The 27,246-nt window shown below is 43.5% G+C and overlaps 1 protein-coding gene across 8 annotated transcripts in view; it reads left to right on the forward strand.

Annotated features, from left to right (window-relative positions):
- The window catches only part of PPP1R12A (protein phosphatase 1 regulatory subunit 12A), a 1,571,083-nt gene that overhangs the window by 843,027 nt on the left and 700,810 nt on the right, over nt 1–27,246 (forward strand). For 4 of the 8 annotated variants that reach the window (XM_078674241.1, XM_078674238.1, XM_078674236.1 and 1 more), the window contains 2 exons: nt 1,574–1,744; nt 2,136–2,303. In XM_078674241.1, the coding sequence (XP_078530367.1) occupies nt 1,574–1,744; nt 2,136–2,303 (339 nt within the window). The remainder of the gene's footprint in view (nt 1–1,573; nt 1,745–2,135; nt 2,304–27,246) is intronic. The other 4 variants (XR_013606928.1, XM_078674242.1, XM_078674240.1 and 1 more) reach the window with 1 other exon arrangement.

The following is a 27,246-nucleotide window of genomic DNA, read 5'->3' on the forward strand; positions in this document are numbered from 1 at the left end:
ATATCGTCAATATGATGGTCACTCAGTTAATGTTCTACACTGTTACCATTTTTCCACTTGTGTTCCCCTGACCGTCTTTCTTTCAAGAGATAATCATATACTAAGTATTTTTCTTGGGAAAGGAAGGCACTCTAAAACATTTGAACAGAGATGCTAACAACACTCCCTACCCCGGTTGCACACATGTATTTTTCTTGGGTAACCAATTCAAACTGTATTCAGCGTTATGAGCGTGCTCCTGGTGATTATTCTCTGTTCAGGATATAAAATATACTGAAATCGCTTCTCAACTTGTGATCATGTGGTAGTCCCTCACCCCTGTGCTGATTATTAGAATAGATGCCCAGGTTACTAATCCAAATTATTAATACTTCACAAAGTTCTTTGGATTAATGTTACATGACATTTTTAATTAAAAATGATTATATTGAAGTTAAACGTTCCATGACATGCACTCATATTAACTGACGATTAGCTGTTCCAATGAATTGTACTATCCCATCTAATTATATGAAATTGTTCTCTTAAATGTTCCTTTTTAAGCTAAATTGTTAATATGAATTGTTTTTTACATATGAATTGTCATTTGTATATTTATGTTGGAATTGCTTTTATGATTTTAATTAATCGAATAAAGCTTGTACTGACTTGACTTGATTATATGTTGTGCAATGTTTCATACTCTTAGAGTATAACTCCTGTAACATTCTTTTCATTAGTATAGATCAAGTCTATGCTTTAGTGCATTCTATACTGCCCCATTGCGTTTCGCAAACAAAATGGTACCTTCACCGTGGGTAAACTTTGTATAATAACCATTCCCTGCTGAACCAAGTTAAAAGTTGGTGCACAGGAGATGGCTCTGAGTGATGAGCGAAGAACGGGAGCATGTGAGGGTGGGTCATCAGGAGTCGAAAAAATCAACTTCAGGTATGGCAGGCATATACATCCCAAAATGGTGCATCACTTAAGTCTTTGCTACTTCTTCCATGAGGGAACATTTACTGAGGGAAACATAGCCATGTTGTACTTTTCTTGCTTTTTTAGCAACATTCTTTGTTTTTGTTATAAACATACATAGAACATGGGCTGCAGCATTCTTTCACATTGTACATTACTTAAAGCATGCATAGTAGGAAAGGAAGGAACAGGATGACTCGTGTTGGACTTCTCCTTCATGGTTTGTCAAAATGGTTTCAGTACTTAGCCTTTTGCAAAGCTAGCAGCAGGTTTTCTATCAAAAAGATTCTAAGTTGTAGTTGGTACCTGCGTTTTTTGATAATTGCCTTAAATAACTCTGAAAAGCGATTTCCAAACATCTCAGCATGTCGTCTTCTCTCATCCTTGGTGCACATATCCCAATTGCTATTTTAATTAATGACAGAAACTGTTACATAGTCTGCTCATTGTAAATGTTGTGCTTTCGGTGTGTAGCCGTTTTCCGGGCAATCCAGATTTTTTTATTTGGCTAATGAAGTGAAAGCGGAGCAAATATTCTTCCTTTAGTGCAGATTGTAATTTCTTTGTAACCAAGATCGATTCTCTATATCCTTTGTTTGATTTTTGCTTCCAGTAATTCGTTTGGTGGAAGAGCAGATGCACTAACGTCATCTGGTGTTACAAGTACACCAGCAACTTTGGCATCAACTGTTACCTCTCCCACTAGTTTTCAGAAAAACTTTTTATCCAGCACAAGTGCCACTACAAAGATGACAGCAGGTCCTGCAGGTGGCACACAAAGCAGGTAGCCCAGTTCAATTGGTTTCCAAACTTTCTTTAATATGCTTTTGTATGTGCATGCATTTTTGTTTAGTAGTTCATGGGGCTCTGGATTTTTTTATTTGACAATTTGTTTACAATTTACTTTATTTCATATGGCTTAAATTGCCACTAGCACCTCTACCAATCAAAGAAGCAGTCCTGGTAGGCTCTGTTTGTAAAGTTATTTTTTTCGGTCAATTAAAAAAATGATTAAAAGGACACTATAGTTAAAAAGTGTTCTTCTGAAGTGACTACATCTTAGGTTGTTATTTAAGAAAATCCATCCCCTGTCTTTCTTACCGCTGCCTAGTACTTTGCTTTCATTGTTTAGCTGTTTCCTTTTTTTTTTCTTTTTGTTATGGCCTGTGTTATAGTACCTCAAATCGTTTGTGTGCTGAGGATAGTTCGGAGAAAGAAAGCGTTCCTACGGCATTGACAAACCCTGTTGCTCCAACTGTTATAAATACTGCTGCTACAACCACAACTACGTCAACATCTGATGGCACAGTGTCGTCAACAACAGATTTCAGAGAGAGACGCAGGTGTGTAAAGTTACGAACGGTAGCATAAAAAAATCTTGGGCTGTTGCCCTTTATTTGAACATTTCAACTTGATAATTCAATTTAATATTCATATATCCATGTGTCTATTGAATAACATGGATTTCTATCACTGAAGGCATAATTTCCTAAAAATTCTAAGCAAAGTATTTGTTTATTTAAGCTTTTAAGTCGTTTTTTGCTAAGCATTTTCTATTATATCCATTTTCTGTATTCTGCTTTGTTAATTTTGCACTTTGTGGAGATTGCATGTATTTTGACTGCATTTCTCAATTTGTCCCATTTGTTAATACTTTTTTTTGCCCCTCACCTTTATTTTATCTTTAAATTTCTGAGCCCTTCTATGACCTCAGTTGTTTGTGAAAATTTTGTTTTGACATATATTTTTGGGAGAACATGATCCATTTGGAGCTGTCCTATTTTGTAATGTTAGTTTTTGTATTTTCAAATTAATAGTTGTTCTTTAAACAAGATGGCTTTGTATCTCTACAACCTTTGTTTCAGTCTTTGACCACTGCACGGATTTTCTGATGGATACTTCTAAATGCAGATTCATCACATTTTAAATATCCTGGATGCCAGATTGGATCTAGAAAACTCTGCATTACCTCCCTCATGTCATCAGATTGCACCATCATGCTCTGTCATGACTTCTATCCTGCCTCTGAAAGTGAGGAGATGAAACCATATGTAGGCGCCACCACTGCTCACTATTAGTTACTCTTTTACCACGTGCTTTGACCTGGTTCTGGAGCTTAATGCCCATCTTTTCAGGTTTTGCAGATTCTTCAAAACATTTTTGAGATATTGTGCAGGGATGTCTCTCCACAAGAAAAATCAGGATGTAAGCTATGTCGCACTGGCAAGAAGTATATGTTAGTCTCGGACTGGCCTCGGCCCGCTTTGGTGCCTTGCACCAAACATGATTCCAAGTCATGTGACAAATGCTCCTTTATGCATACAAAGACGATCAGAAAGTGGGTAGCCGAACATAAAGTGGTTGGTCCCTGTTCAAGTTGCAAGGTCGTTTTTGGTTCTGTTTGCCTGTTCCATTTGATAACATCAGCTAAGTCCAAGAAGATGTTGAAAGGCAAGTCCAGACAAAAAACATAAGACATGGAAGTGGTGTCAGTTGCTTCATCAATGCTCCCACTCTTAGGAGAAATCACTTAGTCGGCGATCTAAGGGCCCAACACTGGCATCAACATCTGATTCTGAGCTGATTCAGTTCCAGAAGCTGATTCATCTCAAGTTCCCTGAGCCTTTGGTGATGCCACAGCAGTTTGAGACCTTCCAAACGATGTCATACTGCAACTTTATAAAATGGTTTCACTGACCTGCCAACTTATAAACTTATTTCAGTGTGTGATGAGGGGGCAGGACCTTGGAGAAGGTGTGGTGTCATGTGCAGAGATACCTAGGAGGAACTCTGCCCCCTCACCAAGATCCCCCCCATGCTCCAAAAACGGGAAAAAACCCAAAAGATCGGTGAGGCCGTTGCCGATGTCCTGGGGTGTTTTCACACCCCTTAATGGACTTCTGCTGTTGTGAGTTTCAAAAGACTGGCTGGAAATCCACTTTGTACAGTGGGTTCCAGCTTGCTTTCTCTGTCTCCATATGATTTAGGCTCTTCACTGAGAACTGTGTGAAGGGAGCCGAAATTGTGTGACACATGGCGGCACCTTGTGAGTTGGCATGTCTGGTCTCTCAAATGTGCCTCCAGTTCCCACTGAGCCAAAGGGGCCTCCAGTTAGCCTTCTGCTAGCAAGTCCTTCTCCGATGTAGACTGGTCGTGTTTGGCTTCAGCTGCATCATCCGCCGCCATAGTCGCCATAGGCCTCTCTAGCTCCTCCTAGTGCAGTGCTGTCTGTTTCACAGGTGCTCATTACACAGTGCGGCCCACACTGCTAGCTCCTGTCAGAAATCACTTCATGTCAAACTTTGGAATCGAATACTCAATTTGTGGTTGAGGATAACTATCCTCCACCTCTGCCACAACATCAGTACACTAGGCTATAAGTTATTTTTGGTTCTTATCCCTTTGCCGTCCAAGGGCTTATAACAATAAGAAAAATGGGTGCGATGGTCAGGAGCTGGACAGTTTACTGATGCTGGCCTCTATTCAGACTTTTAGAACACTTTACCTGAAACTTCCTTGAATTAGCCATTGCCCCCCCCAACCCCCCCACCCCTCCACCCCCCCTGAGGAAAGAGCTCCCTTTGTGATGGTAATATGTAGGGCCACAAGGTCTTCAAGTTAGAACTGGCCATTGTGAAACTAAGGCAAATTTGTCAAATGATATTCTGTAGCCTCTTAAATCAACTTCGAATGCCTTGTTGCTGGCTACTAAGATCCTACCTGACGGTCTTAAGGTGGCAAAGTCCAAACTGTGTTCTGTTTCACCTGTGAGTAGCCCAATTGCTCTGCGCCGCAGGTTGGATTTCAGGAGACCTTCCTTCCCTTCCTTCCTCATACAGCATGTGACGTCATAGAGCTTTGTTTGGTAGCCCTTGATAAGTAAATTGAACACCCTAATACCTTTTTTACTCTATTGAGAATTAAGAAGATTGATACTTTAGGCAAATGTTTTTTCGGCTGCCGTTCTAGCTTTATTGTCATTGAATGCTGTGTGCCATTTCAACCTCTATGCACACTTCCCCTGGGGCACAATAAGTGAAAAATTGCCTGCCTTCCATGATGATTTCAATAACTTCTTTGCCCATTAAAATTTAACTGAACAGTGGACAGAATTCCGTCATGGTTTTATTAGATCCACCTGCAACATTGGATATGGGTTCCCACCCTCTTCTCTTACAGAAATTGGCATCAGTGGGAATTGCTGGAATTACATTCAAACTGATTCTGTTCTTTCCAATAGAGAACAAGCATTAACCGTGTCCACTTTAATGTAAAAGAAACAAATGACTCAGATATGAACTTACGCAGGGTTCCTCCCCGAGTCTGTTACTGTTGGACGTCTACATGATGCCAATGGCCAATTTGAATCATTTGGGGTATCAGTAATATCTCATGCTAATGACACACAACTGGTTCTCTCTGTAGATAGTAACACCATCAAATCACAGCGGAGATTCAAAGCTCGCCTCAGCAGGATTATGGAGTGTATGAACGAAAGCGATTTTAAATTTAATGCGGAAAAGATAGAATTACTCCTATATGGGGCAAAAAACAATGTCTTAGCTAACGAGTTTCTGCCATGCAGCATCTTGACAGAGCTGCATACTGCTCTGTGTCCCTCCTTATTTCCAAACAGTTTGTTGCTGAGGCTTCCTTGTCGCCTGGCCTCATGCTATACTGCTGGTGCCTCATGCCATACTGCTGGTGCCTCATGCCCGTTAGCACGTACTGGCCCTGGAGTAGAACCTTTGCCTTCAGTGGGCTCCTCACTGGGGGAGCTATTGAATAACAACCGTATTGCAGATTAAGCAGCCCAGTGGTAAACGGCAGATGCCTCCCTGTCAGACAGTAGGTCAGTTTTCTTGACTCATTCTACCTGCAAATTAGTGATGGACACATGCATTGTTTGCTAGAGAAGTTATGTTGAAGAAATGGAAATGAAAGGACTTTGATCTCTGATGGAATTGTACCACCACATCAACCTGCTGGTGCAACGAGCAGTCTTGTCTGTCCTTTTCTGCCTTTCTTCAAGGTCAAATCTGACCTGGTCTTGGTAGACAACACAACAGCCATGTGGTGCTATAACAAGGAGGGCACAGTGGGGTCTGGTGCTCACTATCTAGAGGCTTTCAGGCTGTGGAGGTGGCTGCATCCCTTCGGGATCTTTCCTATTTTCAGGTACTGATGGATTTTCTGGATGGCAGAGCAGACAAGTTCAGCAGGTTTCGCCTTGATGATCACAAATGGTGCCAGCTTCCTAAGGTCGCACAAGTAGTGTACTGATAAATCTGTTTGCTACCAGTGAGAACTTTCACTGTCTAGTCTTTTGCACCCTAGTGTTCCCTTCTCAAGGTTCCATAGGCGACTCGTTCTGCCATGATGGAACTCAGGTCTCCTCTGCCACTGATTCTGCAGGTCCTGAAGAAGAGCAAGAGGACCGAGCACAGCTTATCAAGATAGCTGTAGAGTGGGCTCTGAAAGTTTAGTACGCAGACTTGCTGAATCTGTGCATACTCTTGACTGCCTCTTTAGTAGGAACTGCTGCCCCTACAACAGAGCAGGAGTTTGCATCAAGCGTCCTAAGCATACACCACTGTGTGGAGATTTTGCTGCATCCACTGAGATGCTTTGGCATTCCATCAGAACTGGTGAATACTATTTTGGCTGCCTACCACCTAGCCATCAAGTCCATCTATTTTGTCCTTGGGCCACAATTCATTGAGCGGTGCAAGGACCTGCATGTCAGCCTTCTGTTGCTGAAGCTGTCTGATGGGCTTGTTAGTTTTATCTCTATCCTGTTAAGGTTTTTCTGTGGTGACTGTTAAATGTTACATTAGCGGCATATGAGCAGCAGATTACACACTGTGCATAGATGGCAACCTTGAGTTGGGCCAGAATGTTTGCAGTTTGTTTTTGTTGTAGAAAAGTCTTTTCAACTCACAGGACAGGTGACTCCTCCTTTGGATCATCCTGCGCATGGGCATCTGCTCCATCCCCAGATTGTTTTTTTCCGCCACCGGGCTCGGATGTGTTTCCAGCACTCCGTGTTGGAACCGATTTCCTTCGACACGCAATCCTCACCAGCTTCCAGAATTTAGTTTCGAACGTGTTTCCTGTCGACGCTACTCTTCAACATTGAAGATTTCGATTCCGGTCGTCGACGACTGCCTTCAGGCCGAACTAGGCCTTGACTCCAGCTCATGGAAAGGACACCATTTAAAAAGTGTCCTCAATGTAGGTCGAAGTTTCCCCACACCGACCTTCATGAGGTGTGTAACCTTTACCTCTCCCCGGAGCACGAGGCCAGAGACTGTTCCGCTTGTGCCTCCTGCCACTCCAAGAAGACGATCCGGGACCGAAGAGCTAGGAGAACAATGGCTCGATCTTCAGCTCCGATTACAGACGACAACTTCGCAGAGGGCGTCGAAGTCCCAGAACAACATAGTGCCGACAGCACCTCCGAGGCAGAAGATTCCAAAGTCGAGGACATCACTCCAGCACAGCGGGTCGTAAGTAAGACAGTCGACCCGACCCTTCCTCGAGACAGTAAAAAAAGGCTCCGGTCACACCCTCGCCCTCAGGCTCGGGTGCACACCGAGACACTGCTTCTACTGCCCCACCTTCGGGCCCGGCTCAGAAGCTAGCTAAGCCTTCCGGCGACTCGGGCTCAAGTCGGCCTCCCCACGGTGCCGGCGCACACCTACTGGCACCGAAAAAGACAACATCACCTACCACGCCGGCATCAAAACAAAAGGCGCCGAAGCATACCGCTAGTCCCTCGGCACCGAAACCCAGGTCGGAACCAAGCAAACATGCTTCGGATTCAAAAAGACCACCGGAACTGAAAAAACCATTGGATCCGAAAAATGCCCCAGAACCGAAAAAAACATTGGAGCCGGAAAAAACCATTGGAGCTGAAAAAAACCATCGAAGCCAAAGAAGACTCCTGCTTCTCCTGTTAAAGACATTGCCAAAAAACCAAAATAAGCTACTTCGGTGCCGAAACCTCCTTTCGCACCAAAAGATCGGCCTCCTGCAGAGGACTTATTTCACCCAGACCCTGCACAAAAGACTCTCGTTAAAGATCCAATCACTGGTCGATTAACTCTAAGTTAAAAAAAACGACCACTGGATACACCTGCACCGGCTCCTCATCCAAAAAAGGACATGGCTACCTCTCCTCTAAGAGTTCCTTCCCCTTCACCTCCACCTATGCCATCACCACCTGTGCCCCTACCACAACATTTCCCTTCATCCTCTATCATACCAGATGATGACAATAGGGATGATAGTTCTGATGATATAGGGGGTAATGCAGATGATCCATCTATTCCTCCAGGCTCACCTGACCCGTGGGATGATTAGAACACCCCAGACATCCCAAATGTCCCTCAGGACGACATATACCCCTCTAGGCTTTCCCCACCAGAAGACACTATGGGCTTCAATCAATTAGTATACAGAGCTGTACAGTATCATGGGGTGGACATGCATACAGACCCTGTAGATGAAGACTTCCTAATGGATAGCTTTCTTAATGCACAAAGATCCTCATCCATTTTACCCATGCTTAAAGGAGTGATTAAGCATGCTCCTGAAGTCTTCAAAGACTCAGTTAGAACTCGGGTCATAAACCCACGAATAGAGAAGAAATATAAAGCCGCCCCTTCAGACCCACCACTAGACTCGATTGTGGTTTCCAATGCATGCAAAAGAGCAAATTCACAAACATCAGGTAAAGCTCCCCCACCAGATAAAGAGTCCAAGCTCCTTGACGCATCAGGGAAAAGAACTGCGTCTCAAGCAGCAAACATGTGGCATATTGCCAATACACAAGCATTATTGGCAAGATATGACGGGGCACATTATGACGAATTAGAATCGTTAACACCAGTGTTTTGTTGCATAGACATGCCTGGCTATGCATATCAGGGTGCAAACCTGAAGTCCAAAGTGCTATACTTTACCAACCTTTCGATGAGCAACACTTATTCGGACCCAATGTAGATGTATCCCTTGAAAAGATGAGAAAGGATACAGATACGGCCAAATCTATGGGAGCCCTGTAGTCTTCGGGGAAAGACTACAACAACACTTACCAGCCTGGGAAAACATCACATCAGACAGGTGGGTGCTTCAAATAATTCAGTCAGGTTACTGTCTAGAACTAACATCCACCTCCCCGCCCCCCCCCCCCGCCAAAGATACAACCCAGGCAGCGTCCAATGTCACAGGAACATTTGTCACTGCTCAGGCAGGAAGTGATATCCCTCCTGCACAAAAATGCAATAGAAATAGTCCCAAGGCATCAGCAAAACAAAGGAGTATACTCCCTATATTTCTTAATCCCAAAGAAGGACGGATATCTAAGACCTATCCTAGACCTCAGAACTCTAAACATTTACATACAGTCGGATCATATTCATATGGGCACATTCCAACAAGTCCTTCCGCTCCTGTTACAAAACGACTTCCTTGTCACTCTAGATCTCAAGGACGCCTACTTTCACATTCCTATCCACACAGCGCACAGAAAATATCTCAGATTTGTGCTGGACGGCCAGCACTACCAGTTCAAAGTGCTCCCATTCGGAGTCACAACAGCACCAAGGGTGTTTACCAAATACCTAGCAGTGGTAGCAGTACACTTTAGAAGACATATTCACGTCTTCCCATACCTAGACGTCTGGCTCATAAAAGCCAGTTCATACAGCGAGTGTGTACAACACACTCACGCTACGATTCAACTGCTCCACGACTTGGGGTTCACAGTAAATCACACCAATTCACATCTGCAACCTTCACACATACAACAATATCACGGCACTACAATAAACACCCAACTAACTTTAGCCTATCCCTCTTTAGCCGGAATAACAAGTGTACAAACTCTCCTAACAAGATTCAAACTACAACACTCAAGTGTTCACACAGCTCATAGGAATGATGGCATCTTGCATATTTATATTACCTCACGCAAGACTGCAAATGCGTCCACTGCAAGAGTGCCTGGCAAGCCAATGGAACCAGGCTCGGGGTCAATTAACAGACCTAGTGTCGGACTCATCGCTCTCTGCAATGATGGAGCACCAAAAACCTTTCAAAGGGCCGACCGTTTCTAGAGCCAGTTCCTCAAATAATCATGACATCGGACGCATCGCTCTCCGGCCGGGGAGATCACCTACTGCATCACACCATGCAAGGCAGGTGGACACCGCAACAAAGGGTACTCCACATCAACCACTTGGAGTTACTAGCTGTTTTCTAGCCCTAAAAGCATTCCAAAAACAAGTATCAGGCGAAGCTGTCTTAGTCCGCACAGACAATATGACAGCCATGTACTACATAAACAAACAAGGGGGAACACACTCTCTGCAGCTCTCTCTTTTAGCACAGCAGATATGGAGATGGGCTATACCACTATAGATCTTCCTCTTAGCCCAACACGTTCCAGGAGTACAAAACACCATGGCAGATCTGCTAAGTCAACAGACACAGCAGATCCACGAGTGGGAACTTCATCCGCAAGTTATTCAACCGTTCTTTTAAATGTGGGGACAAGCTCAGATAGAACTCTTCGCCACCCACGAAAACGCAAAATGGCCAAACTTCGTCGCCAGATATCCACACCCGCTGTCCAAAGGCAATGCGATATGGATGAACTGGTCAGGACAATTTGCGTACGCTTTTCCTCCTCTCCCACTACATCCGTTAGTGGTACGCAAGCTACAGCAACATTCCCTAACACTCATTCTAGTTGCTCCAACTTGGGCCAGACAACCGTGGTACACCACGCTGCTGCAACTATCTGTGGTGCCACACCAGAAACTATGCCTATCTCCACGCCTATTAAAACAGAACCATGGAGAGATCAGACACCCGGACCCAGCTCAGCTCAACCTAGCGATCTGGCTCCTGAAGTCATAGAGTTTGGTTACCTCAACCTTCCTCCAGAATGCATGAACGTTATTAAAGAAGCTAGACGTCCCACTACTAGAGAATGTTATCCTGCGAAGTGGAAATGGTTTGTGATATACTGTCAAAACAACCACATAAATCCTTTAGATGTGTCTTTTCAACACTTCATAGGATACCTTTTACACCTTCAAAAGTGTAATTTAGCCTACACGCCTATCAGACTACACCTTGCTGCCATTGCAGCATATTTACAAAATAGACAACATCTATCTCTTTTTAAAGTACCTGCTATAAAAGCTTTCATGGAAGGACTCAAAAGAATAATGCCTCCCAGAACGCCACCTTCACCAGTGTGGAACTTAAACATTGTTCTCACACGGTTAATGGGACCTCCCTTTGAACCGTTACATAAATGTGAATTACAATTCCTAACTTGGAAAGTAGCTTTCCTAGTAGCTATTACTTCTCTCAGAAGAGTTAGTGAACTACAAACATTTACCATTCAAGAAACCTTTCTGCAAATGCATCATAATAAAAGTGGTTCTACGTACTAATCCTAAATTCCTCCCAAAAGTCATTTCACCATTCCATCTAAATCAATCTGTTGAGCTGCCCATATTTTTCTTGCAGCCACAAACAGTCGCAGAAAGAGCTCTATACTCCTTAGATGTCAAGAGCATTACTGTACTACATTGAAAGGACACAAACGTTTCGTAAAATTAACAACTTTTTGTGTCTTTTTCACCACCACATAAAGGCAACCCCATATCAAAATCGGGGATAGCTAGGTGGATTGTTAAATGCATACAAATATTTTACATGAAAGCCAAACGTACGCTAACAATTCCTCCAAAAGCCCATTCTACAAGGAAAATAGGGGCTTCAATGGCATTCTTAGGGAACATTCCCCAAGATGATATATGCAAAGCAGCTACATGGTCTACCCTGCACACATTCACAAAACACTATTGTGTAGATGTGCAAGCTAAACAACAAGCCACTGTGGGCCAGGCTGTACTAAAAACTCTGTTTCAAACAACTGCAACAGGTACGGGTAGTCGCCGCTAAAGGTGGGTACTGCCATACAATCTATGCACAGTGTGTAATCTGCAGCTCATATGCCTCAAACGGAAAATGCTACTTACCAGTATGCATCTGTCCTTGGCATGTAGAGCTGCAGAGTTACACACGCCCACCCGCCTCCCCCGCTTCCTTTATCTATTCCAGTATTATCTTAATTAGATACAAATCACATGGACATTACTACTTCTTGTACAGCTCCATCACTTCCCTAATGGCGAAAAACAATCTGGGGATGGAGCCGATGCCCATGCGCAGTATTATTCAAAGGAGGAGTCACCTGTCCTGTGACTTCCAAAGACTTTTCTACAACAAAAACAAACTGCAAACTTCCGGGCCCAACACTTGGTGGCCATCTATGCAGTGTGTAACTCTGCAGCTCTACATACCAAGAACAGATGCATACTGGTAAGTAGCATTTTCCTTATCAGCCCTGTTCGACCTTGCTCTTGTATGTTTTTTTTTTTAAAGGAGCTCCCTTTTTGCCCAGATCCATTACTATGCTACAGTGGGACCTTAATTTGGTTCTTACCTGTTTGATGTGTTCTCAGTTTAGTCAGTTGAACCCTGACAATTTTTTTTTACTTAGCACTCTTACTTTTTCACCCAAAATATTGTGTCACCATTACTTGTGGGGCAGTATATTCTAAATCTGCTCATATTTTGTGTTGTTGTTGGGACAAGGGTGCACCATTTGGCAATCAACATTTTTTTTGATAGGCTGTTTGGAGAGATAGTTGAGAAACCGACTTTGCCAAGGTAGAATCAAGATGTGCTATCCATTAGCCAAAAACAAACCTTGAAAGGGCCTTTGGGCTCATTCTACCTGGGCAAATGCCTTCACTAGAGGCGCTCTGGTAGTGAACGTCTGTGAAACTTCTACATATGGGTGTCCATACATACCTTCACCAGACATTACTGCATAGGCTTTGAGGGCCGCAAGAAAGGTCTTTTCATCTGCTTGGTCAAAAACAGGCTTCTCTTTGCGTAGTAGTTTGTAAGCTACTGGTAGCTCTCCTTCTACCTATAGGTAGCTCTCCTGTGGGCAGCCCAGCCTATTAAATTAGAACTCATTAGTTGATGTTTGGAAAAAAAGTTTATTTCCCAAAATATATGTTTGATGTCTTGTGTGGTTATAGATACACATGCTTGGCATAAGTCTGCCATCTAGTGTTGGACTCAAAAGTGTGTAAGTTTTTCTTTGAAGAAGTCATTTGAGTTTCGAGATGTGGTAGTCGTCCACTCCATTGTTTTTTTTCCGCCATCGGATTTGGACGTGTGCTCCTCTGCTGTGTCTCAGTATCGTCTGTTCCTCCTAGATAGGCCTTGAACATGGGTGTTGTCATCCATCACGGTTACCTAGATATCTACATCAGTCGCTCGTCAATGTGTTCCATATGACTAAAGCCTTAAGAGGCAAACATTTTCTTTTCCCGATGTTTCGTCCACTCTGTCTTCATCTGGTGGTGGATCGTACGCCTTTAAGATTTTACCCACGCTGCCACACCAAGTTCCCATATACCAACCAACATCTGGTGTGTAGCTTGTACTTTTCTCTGGATCACCAAGCATCAACTTGCGAGGCTTGCCATTTGTTTCCATTGAAGAAGATGCACTGTCAGAACACAAGAAGGCTTATGATGTCCCAATGCACAATCAAAGACACTCTGGTCAGCAGACCACCACCATGAGGCCCAGGGTCAAACGTCGGCAGTGGATGAGGGTAACGTTTTGCACAATGACAGTTCTTGATCCGTGCTAGAGATCCAGGACCTTCCACTAGGATAGACAGAGTACTGTGCCCCACCATCCCTTCCGCAGTTGTCCCAAAGGGCCGACCATCCTCTTCGGAATGACAAAATAGGAGCATGGGCCACCACTGCCCTCGGTTCATGATCGTCCTTGAACAGCTGTATCGGAAATCCGCAGCCCCGGCTTGGCGCAGAAAGAGCGGCACAAAAGTCAGTCACCAGTCAATCTCGAGCTGAGACTCTTAAGTCAAGAGCCAGGGCACTGAAACCTCGACCGTCTACGGTGTTGAAAATAATTGCCTCAGGCCCAAAACCCTCCACTTCTAAATATTTGTTGTCGAAAGCTGTTTTGTGCCAGAATCTCACCTCGGCTACAAACAAAGGGGCAGTTTTTAAACTGTAGAACCTGTGCTTCAGTGGCTGCAGGAACACATTGATTTGAGGCAAAACCAGATACATATTTACTAGGACACTGGTTGAATACTGGCTACACCTCCTAAGACAAAGGAAAAGCCACTTAAGAGACAGTTAAGCTTTGAAGAAGCTTTAGAGGTCCTCTGCCAACCAAAGCACAGGAAAGCCCTCCACCTGAGGCACCAAGGGCGCAGACTCCACTGCTTTCTCTTCCTGCAGAGACACATTTGCCACAAGAATCCATTCATTATTTTGGGGAACATGCTGGTAATGGGGACAGGTGGAGATGAATGTACACCTATACTCCATTCCACCGCAAAAGGACTTGTGGGACACATACGCACACAGACCAACATACGGACACAGACCCATACCCAGACTTGTATCCAGTGAATCCTTCCCCTCCAGACAATACTAGGACCTACTGTGATATTATAGGTTGGACAACCAGTTTTCATAAAGTTCAACTCCACACTGACGCACTGCAGGATGACTTTTTATTTACGACACTTTCATCCTGCCAACGCTCGGCTCAATACCTGCAGATGCTCAAGGGAATGCTAAGAAATACACCAAACATTTTTAAAGAACCGGTTTGGGGAAGTGTCATTACACCGGAGGTAGATAAAAAATGCAAAGCCGCCCCTACCGACCCAACTTGGATAAAAGATCAACTATCACCAGACTCTTTAGTCGTCGCAACAGCAAGGAAAATGGCAAACTCATTAACATCTGGTGAGGCACCCTCACAAGACAAGAAACCTAGAAAAATAGATGCTGCAGAAAAGAGAGTGGCGGCACAATGGCTAACCACTGGAGAGGGGCTGACTCCATTATTCTCTTCTCACGTTATGATAGGGCACACTGAGATGACATTTTGGGACTCCTACAGCATCTCCCAGAGAAGTATAGCAAACAAGCTTTTGAGATTGCCTCTGAAGGCATATTGATTGCCAACACTTCTATTTACTGTACCCTAGATGCAGCCGATACAGCAGCACAAGGCGTTAAAACCAGTGTTCTCATTTGCCATCATGACCGGCTTAAAGTTTCCGTCTTCAAGCCTGAAGTGCAACAAAGTATTCAATCTCTTCCTTTTGATGGAGAACATCTCTTTGGCCCTCAAGAAGACACTCTACTTGAAAAAATTCAAAAAGACAATGCGGCTGCTAAAGCTTTAAGACATCTACAAACACATTCACAACTAGATACTTTGTTGCTCGCCATATTGTGGAGCGGCCAAGCCCACACCTTCTGACACTTCCACCTAATAGCGTTCCCAGTTGCAAACTACATCACCTAGGGGTACTATAAAGGCTCATACAGAAAAAACCAATCTAGAGGCATGGACGGTTTTTCAAAACCATCCACCACACCCACAAAACCTTGACTTGCCCACCTTTCCCCTCAATCACATAACACCTGTTGGGGGAAGGCTCCAACAGTTCTTTGACACATGACGGAATATCACCACTGACCAGTTGGTATTGGATATTATCCGAAATAGTTATTGCCTGGAGCTGACCTCCAAACATTCCACTACGCACCCACAGGCTGTCAACGGACCATCAACACCTGCTTAAAGAGGAAGTCCAAGCTTTTCTACAAAAGGGAGTGATAGAACTAGTGCCAAGAAGGGGGCCTTTTCAATTTACTTACTAATACCCAAAAAGGATGGGTCGCTTAGGCCAGTTCTGGACCTCAGACCCCTAAACGGGTACATTCTCACAGAGCATTTCCACATTGTCATTCTTCAAAATGTTATCCCGCTACTACAGCAAGGCGACTTAATGGCTGCCTTGGACTTGAAGGACACATTTTCACATTACAATTCACCCGGCACATCGTCAATACCGCAGGTTTGTGTTCAACAGACAAAACATTTAGCTCAAAGTGTTCCATTTGCGGTCACCAGAGCCCCATGGGTGTTTATCACATGCATATCAGTGGTAGAATCTCACTTAGGAAAGTAAAACAACATACATGTGTTTGCTTACCTGAAAGATTGGCTTATCAAAAGCACAACACATCACAAATATTGTCACCATACCCCAGCTACCACAAAACACCAACTAGGTTTTACAATCCATGCAATCAAATCTCACCTGCAACCCGTTCAAATACAGCCTTACCTTGGATCTATCCTCAACTCACACATGGGGTTCGCTCACCAAAGCGCATCAATGATTCAGTTTGTCCCAAACGCTTATCCCACAGTTTCAGCCTCACCAGTGTATACCAGTGAGAACAGTTATGCATCACCTAGGGACCATGGCATCAATCAAGTATAGCCATAGTACCACAAGCCAGACTCACCATGTTCCCATTACAGGAATGCTAAGCGCATAGTTGGTCTCAAGCGGACAGTCAGCTAGAAGATCTATTGTTGATCAGCTGTCAACCTTGTCACTCTCTGTAGTGGTTGAATTCCAGCAGCCTTCTAAAATAACTGCCTTTCATAGACCCAGTTCTGCAGCGGACCTTAACAACGGACGCATCACTCACAGGTTGAAGAGCGCACGCACAGCAGATGACTGTTCAGGGCCACCGGACACCCAGTCAAACTTCTCTCCATATCAATCACCTAGAGCTACTAGCTGTTCACCTAATGCTGAAAGCGTTCCTTCCAGGCCTCAGTGGGAAAATAGTTCTCATCAAAACAAACAACATGAATACCATGTGTTATCTGCAAAAACAGGGGGGGTGAGGTTGTGGGGGGCGGACCAGGTAACCTCAGCTATCTTAATTAGCACAGACCATCTGGAGGCACTCCAACACAACATTCTCCTGTTAGCGGAGTACATACCGGGAGTGGAAAAATACTTTGTGGATCCTCCTCAGCAGGAAACAACAACAAGTCTTTGAGTGGTAGCTCAACCCACAAGTCTTCCACCCATTCTCCCTAAGTGTTACTCCAGGTTCCGACACCCACAGTCCAAGGGCAATACACTGAATAAATTGATGAGGGATATTTCCTTACACTCTTCTACCTCTCTCACTGCTTCCATTTGTGATGCGCAGACTGCGTCAGACGTCTCTGGCCCTCATTCTAGTGGCTTCCACATGAGCCAGACAACTATGGTTCACCACACTACTGGAACTCTCAGTAGTCCCACACCAGGTACTTCCCAACTGGCAGGAGCTTTTAACCCAAAACCAGGGAGCAGTAAGGCACCCAAAACCCAGATGTTAGAGGCATGTGAGCTGTAGATCACATGCTTTGCATACTCCTGCCATCTCGTGTTGGGTCCAGATGTTTGCAAGTTGTTTTTCTTTGAAGATGTTTTTCCAGTCACAAGGTAGGTGATGCCTCCTTTCCGCGATAGTGCGCATGGGCATAGACTCCATTTGTTTTTTTCCGCTATCAGGTTCGGAAATGTATTGCTGCGCTCCGCTTCGAAACAGTTTCTTCGGGTCCCCCACAGTGTGCAATCCACTCTACCTGTGTTGGTATTGTTTCAAACGCGTATCCCACTTCTCCGCTTATCGTATCAGTTGAGGAAAACTTCTATTTCAATCTAAGCTCTTCGGAAAGGCCGTCCGGCCTAACCGCGCTGGTCTACTTCACAGTCGATGGAATGGACTCCATTCAAATTCTGCCCTCGGTGCCACGCAAAGTATCTGCGCACCGACTCGCATGAAGTGTGCGACTTGTGCTAGTCTCTGGAGCCCAATGAACAGGACTGTGACGCGTGCAAATAGTTCCGATAAAAGAAAATGCTCCGTGATCGTCTGGCTCGACGTCGCGAAATGCAGAGTCAAAACATTGAATACACTCCAGAAATCTTCGGGGAAGTATCCGAGCACGAATTTGACGCTCAAGGGGCTGAGGAAGAACAAGAAGAACTTGCCTCCATTCCAGAATTGGTCTCCGAGATGGAAGACGACTTGCCACAAGGTCAACATCCCTTGAGTACCAAACGCCTCTTGACCCAAACTCCAACTCAACTGAAACAAAAGGCTTCGGTCCCACCCCTGCGCCACGATCGGCACCAATAAGCTGTTTCTGACGCCCCACCCTCCGGGTCGGCACCGAAACACGTCGCTAAGCCTTCCGACTTGGGATCGAGTCGGCCAAACTCTGGAATTGTGCCAAAACCTTCAGGCTCAAAGCTGAAACGGGTTTTGAAGCTGAAATCATTGACCCAAAAACAAAGCCTCCTTCAGCACCGAAACCTTCCGTGCCGAAAAGTCATTCTGCCCCGGCACCGAAATCCTGTGTGCTGAAACCTAAAACGGTTCTTCAAAGCTACAGGATCTGATTTTTGACGCCCCACTACCCAAATCGGACCCAAAACAAAAGGAACTTTATATAAATCTAGATACAGGACGTGTTCTTACTGAATCAACTCTGAAATGCAAACCGGAGTCAGCGGACACCCTTTACCATATTCCGTTGAAGAGGGAGAATGTAGGTACTAACCCCTCCTCTCCTCCTCCTCTTCCACCATGTTCGCCTACACCAACTTCTCCACCTTTGCAGCATTTACTATTTACACCAACTAACTCACCACCACCTGATTGGGGAGGACAATATTTTACCAATAGGCCCCCGGAAAGATTATAACACAGATTCACCTACAGATAACGACCCAGATCTTTACCCTGCAAAGCCTTCCCCTCCTGACGACAATGTAGGATATCTAGAATTACTCGCTAGAGCTGCAGAATATCATGCAGTACAGTTACACAAGGAATCTCTAGAGGAGGATTTCCTATTTGAAATGCCCAGTAGCACCCAGAGGGCTAGCCACACTCTACCTATGCTTAAAGGTATAATGAGACGTGACGATGATATCTTGAAAGATCCAGTGTGTGCTCGCATTCTCACCCCCAGAATTGATTAAAAAATATAAGCCTGCTCCCTCAGATCCAGTCTTTATTAAAGGACAGTTACCACTAGATTCCTTGGTGGTCTCTATTGCCCATAAACGGGTCAATTCACAGACTACAGAGGATGCTCCCCTCCAGAAAGTCAAAACTATTAGCCGCCTCCGGTAAACGAGTAGCCGCCCAAGCAGCTAATTATTGGCACATTGCCAACACCCAGGCCCTTCCAGCCAGATATGTTAGGGCACACTGGGACGAAATGGAGTAGTTGCTACAACACCTCTCAGATGAGCACAAAGCAAAAGCCCAGGATTTAGTTCAGGAAGGGAAGCTGATATCCAATTCCTCAATTAGATGCGCTTTAGATGCTGAAGACACCGCAGCTAGAGAGTTCAACACTAGTGTGTTATTCAGGAGACATGCATGGTTGAGGATTTCTGGTTTCAAACCTGAAGTACAACAGCCTATTTTAAATACTCCTTTTGACGAGGAACATCTCTTTGGGCCCAAAGTAGATAAGTGATTAGAAAAAATGAAAAAAGACACAGAATTAGCCATGTCTATGGGAGCTCTGTAGTCTCCCTCTAATCGGTGCCCCTTTTGTCACTTCTTCTACCATGGAAGGTCGAAGACAATGTCCTCAGACAATTCTGTAGCCTCCAACAAAGGCAACAATCTTCCTCTACAAGGGGCTTTTTCAGAGGAGGATACGGAGGCAACAACAACAAAGGTCGAGGCAGGGGGTCCAAACCACGTAATTCCCCCTTCCCCAGCAAGCAGTGACTTGCCTACACTTCCCCCAATCATTTAACACCTGTCGGGGGACGTCTTCTACAATTCTTCCCCATTTGGCAATCTATCACCGCAGACAAATGGGTGTTTGGAATTATCCAACATGGTTATTGCCTGTAGCTTACCAACAATCCTCCAAACTTTCACCACGTTCTCACAAAATGTCACCAGAACATTTACATCTACTTCAGCAAGAGGTCCAGTCTCTCCTGTCCAAAGGAGCGATACAACCTGTGCGGTTACAACATCAAGGGACAGGCGTGTGCTCCCTATACTTTCTCATCCCCAAATAGGATGGCTCCTTGAGACCTATTCTAGACCTCAGAGAGCTAAACCTTTACATACTTTCTGAGCATTTCCACATGGGGATACTTCAACAAGTGCTCCCACTTCTACAGCAGGGCGATTTTATGTCTACTCTAGACTTAGATGCATATTTTCACATTCCATTTCATCCTGCTCATCGTAAATACCTCATATTCATGATAGCGGATTCTCATTACCAATTCAAAGTACTACCATTTGGAGTCACCACTGCTCCCAGGGTATTTACCAAATGTCTGGCAGTAGTCTTAGCACATCTGAGAAGACAACACATCTATGTATTCCCATACCTGGACGACTGGCTCATCAAAGCAAGCACTTACCAAATATGTCTCCAACGCACTCAAACCACTATTCACTTACTTCACCAACTAAGATTGACAGTAAATCTGTTGAAGTCCCTTCTACAGCCTTCCAACACACACACTTATGTGGGAGCCATGATAGATGCTCAGAAAGCTCTAGCCTCTCCCAATACAGCCAGGATTCACAGTATTCAGTCCCTTCGCACTCAATTTCAGTCCAACCAATCATTACCAGCAAACGTATTCATGCAACTGCTGGGATGATGGCGTCTTGCATTATAATTGTACCTCCTAAAAGGATTCATATGTGTCCCCTTCAAGAATACTTAGCAAGTCAGTGGAACCAGTCGCAGGGTCAGTTGACCGATCTGCTGTTTGTAGATGGCTGCACCCATCGCTCTCTGCAGTGGTAAAACCCACAAAATGTATCCAAAGGGCGGCCATAACAGAGCTCGCCAACCAGTGAGCGATGCTAACAGCGGGCGCATCGCTCACTGGTTGGCGAGCTCACCTACTAAGTCGCACAGTCCAAGGATTATGGACCCTAAAGTACAAGGACCTCCATATTTATTTTATTTTAATTTTAAAAGTTTTATATAGCGCTAGCTTAACTCGTAAGTATCAGAGCGCTTTACATACACACAGTAAACAGCGGAAGGTCATTACATTACATAGTAGGCCAGCAGTAAGGAAGCAAAACCACAGAAACAAAAAAATACAGCATGGGCCATAAATATGTAGTGCAGCGGAGGAGGAGAGAGAAATAAAAGAAAAGGCGAGAGTGACATAGTCCGGTCACCCACTATCCATGAATGTCCAGAGAGAGAGGAGACAACTCGGATAAAGAAGACTAGGTTAGTTGACGTTGGTCATGAAAGTATTTGTTTAGGAGATGGAGTTTCAGGTCCCTTTTGAAACAGGAGAAGGAGGGCGGGACTTGCATCTGAGGACTCCAGGGAGAGTGTTCCATATCCTGGGAGCATTGCCCGAGAACGATTGGTATTGGGTGGTTTTCTTTTTCAATTTCGGAGGAATACGAAGGAGTGAGTTGGAGCTTCTTAGTGATCTGGATTGACCTACTCTACTCAATTTATTGTTTAAGTAGTTGGGGTCAGGAGAGTGAAGGTTTTTTTTGAGTGATGCAGGCCAATTTATAGATACATCTCCCTTCCATGGGAAGCCAATTTACGCAGTTGAGAGCTGGAGTGATGTGTTCAAATCTTTTAACTCCAGATACGAGTCGAGCGGACATGTTCAGCACTGCTCTTAGAGGGGCTAGGTGAGCTTTCGGTGTCCCTGTAAGGATGGCATTCCCGTAGTCGATTTTAGAGAGAACTAGGGATTGGACTACTGTCTTCAGGTCATCGTGGGGTAGAAAAGGTTTCCGTTTCTTCAGGTGTTTTAGAGAGAACAGAGCACTTTTTGCAGAGTTTTTGATGTGAGCCTCCATTGATAAATTCTTGTCAAGGGCGATGCCTAGAGACTTAACTGAAAATATTTAGTGATGGGGGGGTGCACTCCTGGACTAATCAATTTAAATCCTAGTAATTGACGTTTATCTAAAGGTGCTGCGACTGACTAGGACTGTCACCCCTTGTGGACTCAAAACAAGGAATATTCACAAACTGCGTGGCTTGAATCAATCGCGCACTGTTCACCTAGTGTTGAGAACACCTGTTGCATGTAATCAAGAATGAATAACACAATTTATCAATTCGTACACTTGTATTTTCAACCATCATTTTCAAATTCAAATAATGATTTTACATGATAATGTACATGTCCTTTGAAATTTCCCAAAAAGAACAACACAATTTTTGTGTCAATAATGCATAAATCACAACACAATAAATTTTGATCTAATAAGCATAGTCTTTAAAGGTGCCCAATGCATTTCAGAACCTAACTGGTTCCTTCTTCAGGGTTGATCTGCAAATGAAATATGATATAGCATGTTAATGCCCATGGTACTCAAACACCTGAGGTGTGTACTTGTTCTTAGTAATTTGTGTGGTATTGGCCTACCTTGTTGGAGTTGTGTGGGAAGAATAAGAAACCATTTATCTAAAATGACCATGTAGAAAAATTGTTGGTGTTTTGCTGATAGTGGAGTAACAAATGATCTGGTGATACGTGCAACATCTGTGTGATACTGAACTCATGTTCCTACAACTAATAATCCGTGTGATTTCTAAATGTAACATGACAGGTCAAACCTATCATTTAGACCCTTTGGAGTCATGGTGTTCAGGGTTTTAATCCAATATGCCTCCCGTTGTAGGAGTATTTTATGATTGTCAACTCCTGATCTCAGTGTCACTTTTTCAATGATCAGAAAGCGTAATTGGGAAATGGTGTTTCTCTTCAAACCAATGGGTTGCTAATGGTGAGGTCATGTTTTGGGTACGGAACAGGCTCTTGTGCTCCGTGATTCTTATTTTCAATTTACGTTCTGTCTTGCCGACATACATTTTACCGCACGGGCATTTGATGCCGTAGACAACATTTTGTGAATTGCAATCACTGGTGTGTCTTAAGACAATTGAAGATCCTGTTGTCGGGTGTGTGAATGTATTTCCAAGTATGACATTATCGCAGTGGGTACAATTATGGCATTTCACAGTACCTTTAAAAGACTGATCTGTAGGTAGTTTGTCTGTTTTAGTAATTGTCGTAAATTCTTTCCTCTAGTGTAGGCATGAATGGGAGGGTCCTTATAAGTATTATGTAAGTCTGGTTCGTTGGAAAGGAGTTCCCATCTGGTGTTTGATTCGTTTGATGGCCTTTGATTGGGTTGTAAATCTGGAAACAAAAAACATTTTGCCCGATGTTTGCCTGGGTTTGGGTGTCAATAAAGTTCGTCGATTAATTAAAGCCACTCTGGTCTTGCTGGATTGTAATATATCCTGAGGGTACCCACTATCATTGTATTTTTGAAGATATTCATCCATTTTTATTTGACATGTTTGTGGGTCAGAGCAGATTGTCTTAATTCTTATCAGTTGAGAATATGGTAAGTTCGTGATTAAACGTCTTGGGTGGAAGCTAGTGTACTCCAATGCATTAGTACGATCAGTTGGTTTGGTATATAATTCGGTTTGCAATCTTCTCCCGGTCAGTGTTTTGATCACTCTCACATCCAAAAACTCCATCGATTTGTTATCAATCTTGTAGGTAAATTGTATTCTGGGGTCCACCAAGTTCAATTGTTGTATCATGTTCTCTAATGCCTCTCTGGTGTCCATCCAAATCAAACAAATATCATCAATGAAACGACAATATAGTCTGATATTGGTCCACCATGCCTCATTGTTCATCAAATGTTGTGACTCAAACTGGGCCATGAAAATATTCGCATATGCGGGTGCCCCCAAAAACCCATAGATGTACCGGTTAATTGGGCATAATATTTTTTGTTCCATGTAAAATAACTGTTATGAAGACAGAATTTTAGAATTTGGAGTAACAAGATTTTATTGGTGAAGAGTTCTTCAAGCTGTAATAATGTCCATTCTACTGATTTCAGTCCTACGTTGTGTGGTATGGAAGTATAGAGAGCCACCACATCTATGGTTCAAAGTAGCCGGGTGTTTTGCATATCCTGCTCTGCTTCTTCTATTTTTAAAATAAAATCCGTTGTATCCTTGATATATGAACGCCATCGTTGAACGAACTGTTGTAGAAAATGATCCAAATAGCGTCCAAGGGGGTCAAAGATTGACCCACACCCTGAAACAATTGGCCTAAATGGTGGGTCTATAAGACCAGGGCAACGTGGGTAAGAAGTTGTGAGATATGCTCGTGTTGAATCGTCTATCCACTCCAGATCCACTGCATTCTGTAAAATTTGGTCCAATAGTCTCTGTAGTTCAATTGTGGAATCTGAATCCAATAGTAAATATGTGTTCTCATCCCTGACATGTTCATCAACTTTGTTGGTGTAGAAGGAAGTGTCCATGAGGACAATAGCTCCCCCCTTGTCAGCCGGTTGTATCGTCAATTCAGTGTTATTTTCAATTGCCTGTATGGTACGTCGATCAGATTTAGTGAGATTATGTCGTTTTACCTTTTTTAAATCCAAAGATTTGATGTCCTTTTTAATCATGATGTTGAAGGTATCGAGCATTTTATGGGATACTGGTGGTTGATAAGGTGCTATTGGGTTTAAACCGCCCTTCCGTTGTAGATTCTGTCTGTTGTACATGGTCAACCACATTGGTGAAGAAGTGACGTAGACGCAAAGTTCTCATAAACCGATATAGAGCTACATCCAGTTCAATTTCATTCGGTGTATTGGTGGACACAAATGAAAGTCCCTTATTAAGAACTCTGAGTTGTTGAGTTGAAAGCTGTCTGGATGATATGTTAATAATTAGACCAAATTTTCCCGCTCCGTCGAGACTTGCCTGCCTTTTCCTCGCCTTGTCGAACAGGCCCGCCTGTGGCTCCTTTCTGTTGTGATGGGGGTAGTCCAAGATCTTGTACCTGGGACAAAAAAGCCACTGTGCTTGTCGTAGGTATTGCTTCGATAGATGCTGGTATTGGACCAGTTATGTTAGCTGCCGATGTTCCTGATTGCGCTGGTGCTCTGCTTATAGAGGTGTCTTTGTCGGTTACCAAGCTTTCTTCAGAAGACTACGTTGTGGTTTTTCTTTGGTCGAATCTGCGTCGGGCATAAATCTCGGCCCACGTCTAAACTTCGTTCAGTTTATAGTCATTCGTGTCACGTTTCCCTTCCTGTAGCTCCTTCCTGTATTTTTCAAGTTTTTGATTCAATCCCTCAAGATTTATTTGCCCGGTATGAGCTTCCATTCTGGTTTCAAGTTCAGTCTTGAGAGTGTGTATCTCATCTTCTAATTCCCGAATTGTTTTCGATAATTCCTCTATGATAAGTAGGATGAGATCCAAGGAGCATTTGTTAAGAATGCTATACCACTTGTCCATGAATTTAGCATTTAAGTGGAAGCGAAACAACATAGGTTTGATCGATAATCGTAATCCTCTAGGAATCCTTTTGGCTTTATGATATTGCACCAAAGTTGAGGCGTGCATCTTCTGATTCAATTGTCGTCGAGTTAAGTATTCTAATTGTTTGAGTTGCTGGGATATTGAGCCTCCATGGGCATCCATAGAACGTACTTCCTGAATGAGTTAAAAAATTTCATTTGCTTGATCTGTTGTATATGCCAATGTGTTGGCTCTATTGTCTGTAATGCTGGTTATAGAATCAAACATCATTTTGTAAGTTGGGTGCGAACGTTTGACAGAATACATATAAGAAAATATTTAGTGATGGGGTGCACTCCTAGACTAATCAATTTAAATCCTAGTAATTGAGGTTTATCTAAAGGTGCTGCGACTGACAAGGGCTGTCACTCCTTGTGGACTCAAAACAAGGAATATTCACAAGCTGCGTGGCTTGAATCAATCGCGCACTGTTCACCTGGTGTTGAGAACACCTGTTGCATGTAATCAAGAACGAATAACACAATTTATCAATTCATACACTTGTATTTTCAACCATCATTTTCAAATTCAACTAATGATTTTACATGATAATGTACATGTCCTTTGAAATTTCCCAAAAAATAGCAATACAATTCTTTTGTCAATATTACATAAATCACAGCACAATACATTTTGATCTAATAAGCATAGTCTTTAAAGGTGCCTAATGCATTTCGGAACCTAACTGGTTCCTTCTTCAGGGGCTGATCTGTAAATGAAATATATGATATAGCATGTTAATGCCCATGGTACTCAAACACATGAGGTGTGTACTTGTCCTTAGTAATATGTGTGGTATTGGCCTACCTTGTTGGAGTTGTGTGGGAAGAATAAAAAACCATTTATCTAAAATGACCAGGAAAACCATTAGTAATGGCTGTTATCGCATCACACACACGAGGATGGAGTGAATAGTTCAAAACCACATAGTAGTTGGAAGGTTACCGCTGGGTTCGCGACCAAGTGTGCTATTCAGCTGTCAACACAAAAACATTGCTGTGTATTAAAACACTATCACCGAGTGAAAACTCCTCAACAGACATGCTGTTTTTTAGATGTCATACCTTGGTTACTATGTCGCAATTCTATGCTGTAAACAAAAGATACCGGTAGATACATTAGTACCCAGCCGCATGATGATATAACACATCACGCTCTAAAAGAAAAACTGTAGTCACCATACCTTAACTTCTCTAGTGTGCTGAATCACCTTGAAAAAAATGCCAAAAATAAACATGTGTAAGCAAATGTGAACCCGGAGCCTACAGAGATAGTAACTAGATGTCACGAGCTAAATCTAAATGAATAGAGCGCAAATCTTACCTCTATCTAAAGTCTAATCCGGCGTGTAAACACCGCGAATGGACAAATGCTCTGATTCCGCGCTGGGACAACGCGGCGCCATATTATGTTCTCCCATACTAAAGTGAACATAAACAACGGACTAACGAAAGTGCCCATAATCAAATCAACAAGAACTCCATGTATAAATGTAGAGACTTAAATGAGTCAGATAGGGGTAAGGGGGCAGTTTAGGGCTACCAGATTCTTGAGCCACTCTTGGATTGGACGATGGTTTCTTTTTGGAGAGAATAGTATTAGTTCCGTTTTGTCTGGGTTGAGCTTTAAGTGGTTAACGTTGAACCAAGTTTGGATCTCGGTTAGGGTGATATTGAGGAGTTGGATGTCGCTGGGAGACTTGATCCTGAAATAGATTTGGGTGTCGTCTGCTTAAAGGTGGTAGTTCACTCCGGCTTTTTTCAATATGATTGTGAGGGGCTCCATGAAGAGATTGAAGAGGGACGGGGAGAGGATCGAGCCTTGCGGGACACCAAGTGTGACTTTAGTTGGCTTTGAGAGACAGG

Source organism: Lissotriton helveticus, chromosome 1_1, assembly GCF_964261635.1.
Source record: "Lissotriton helveticus chromosome 1_1, aLisHel1.1, whole genome shotgun sequence".
Classification (NCBI taxonomy): domain Eukaryota; kingdom Metazoa; phylum Chordata; class Amphibia; order Caudata; family Salamandridae; genus Lissotriton; species Lissotriton helveticus.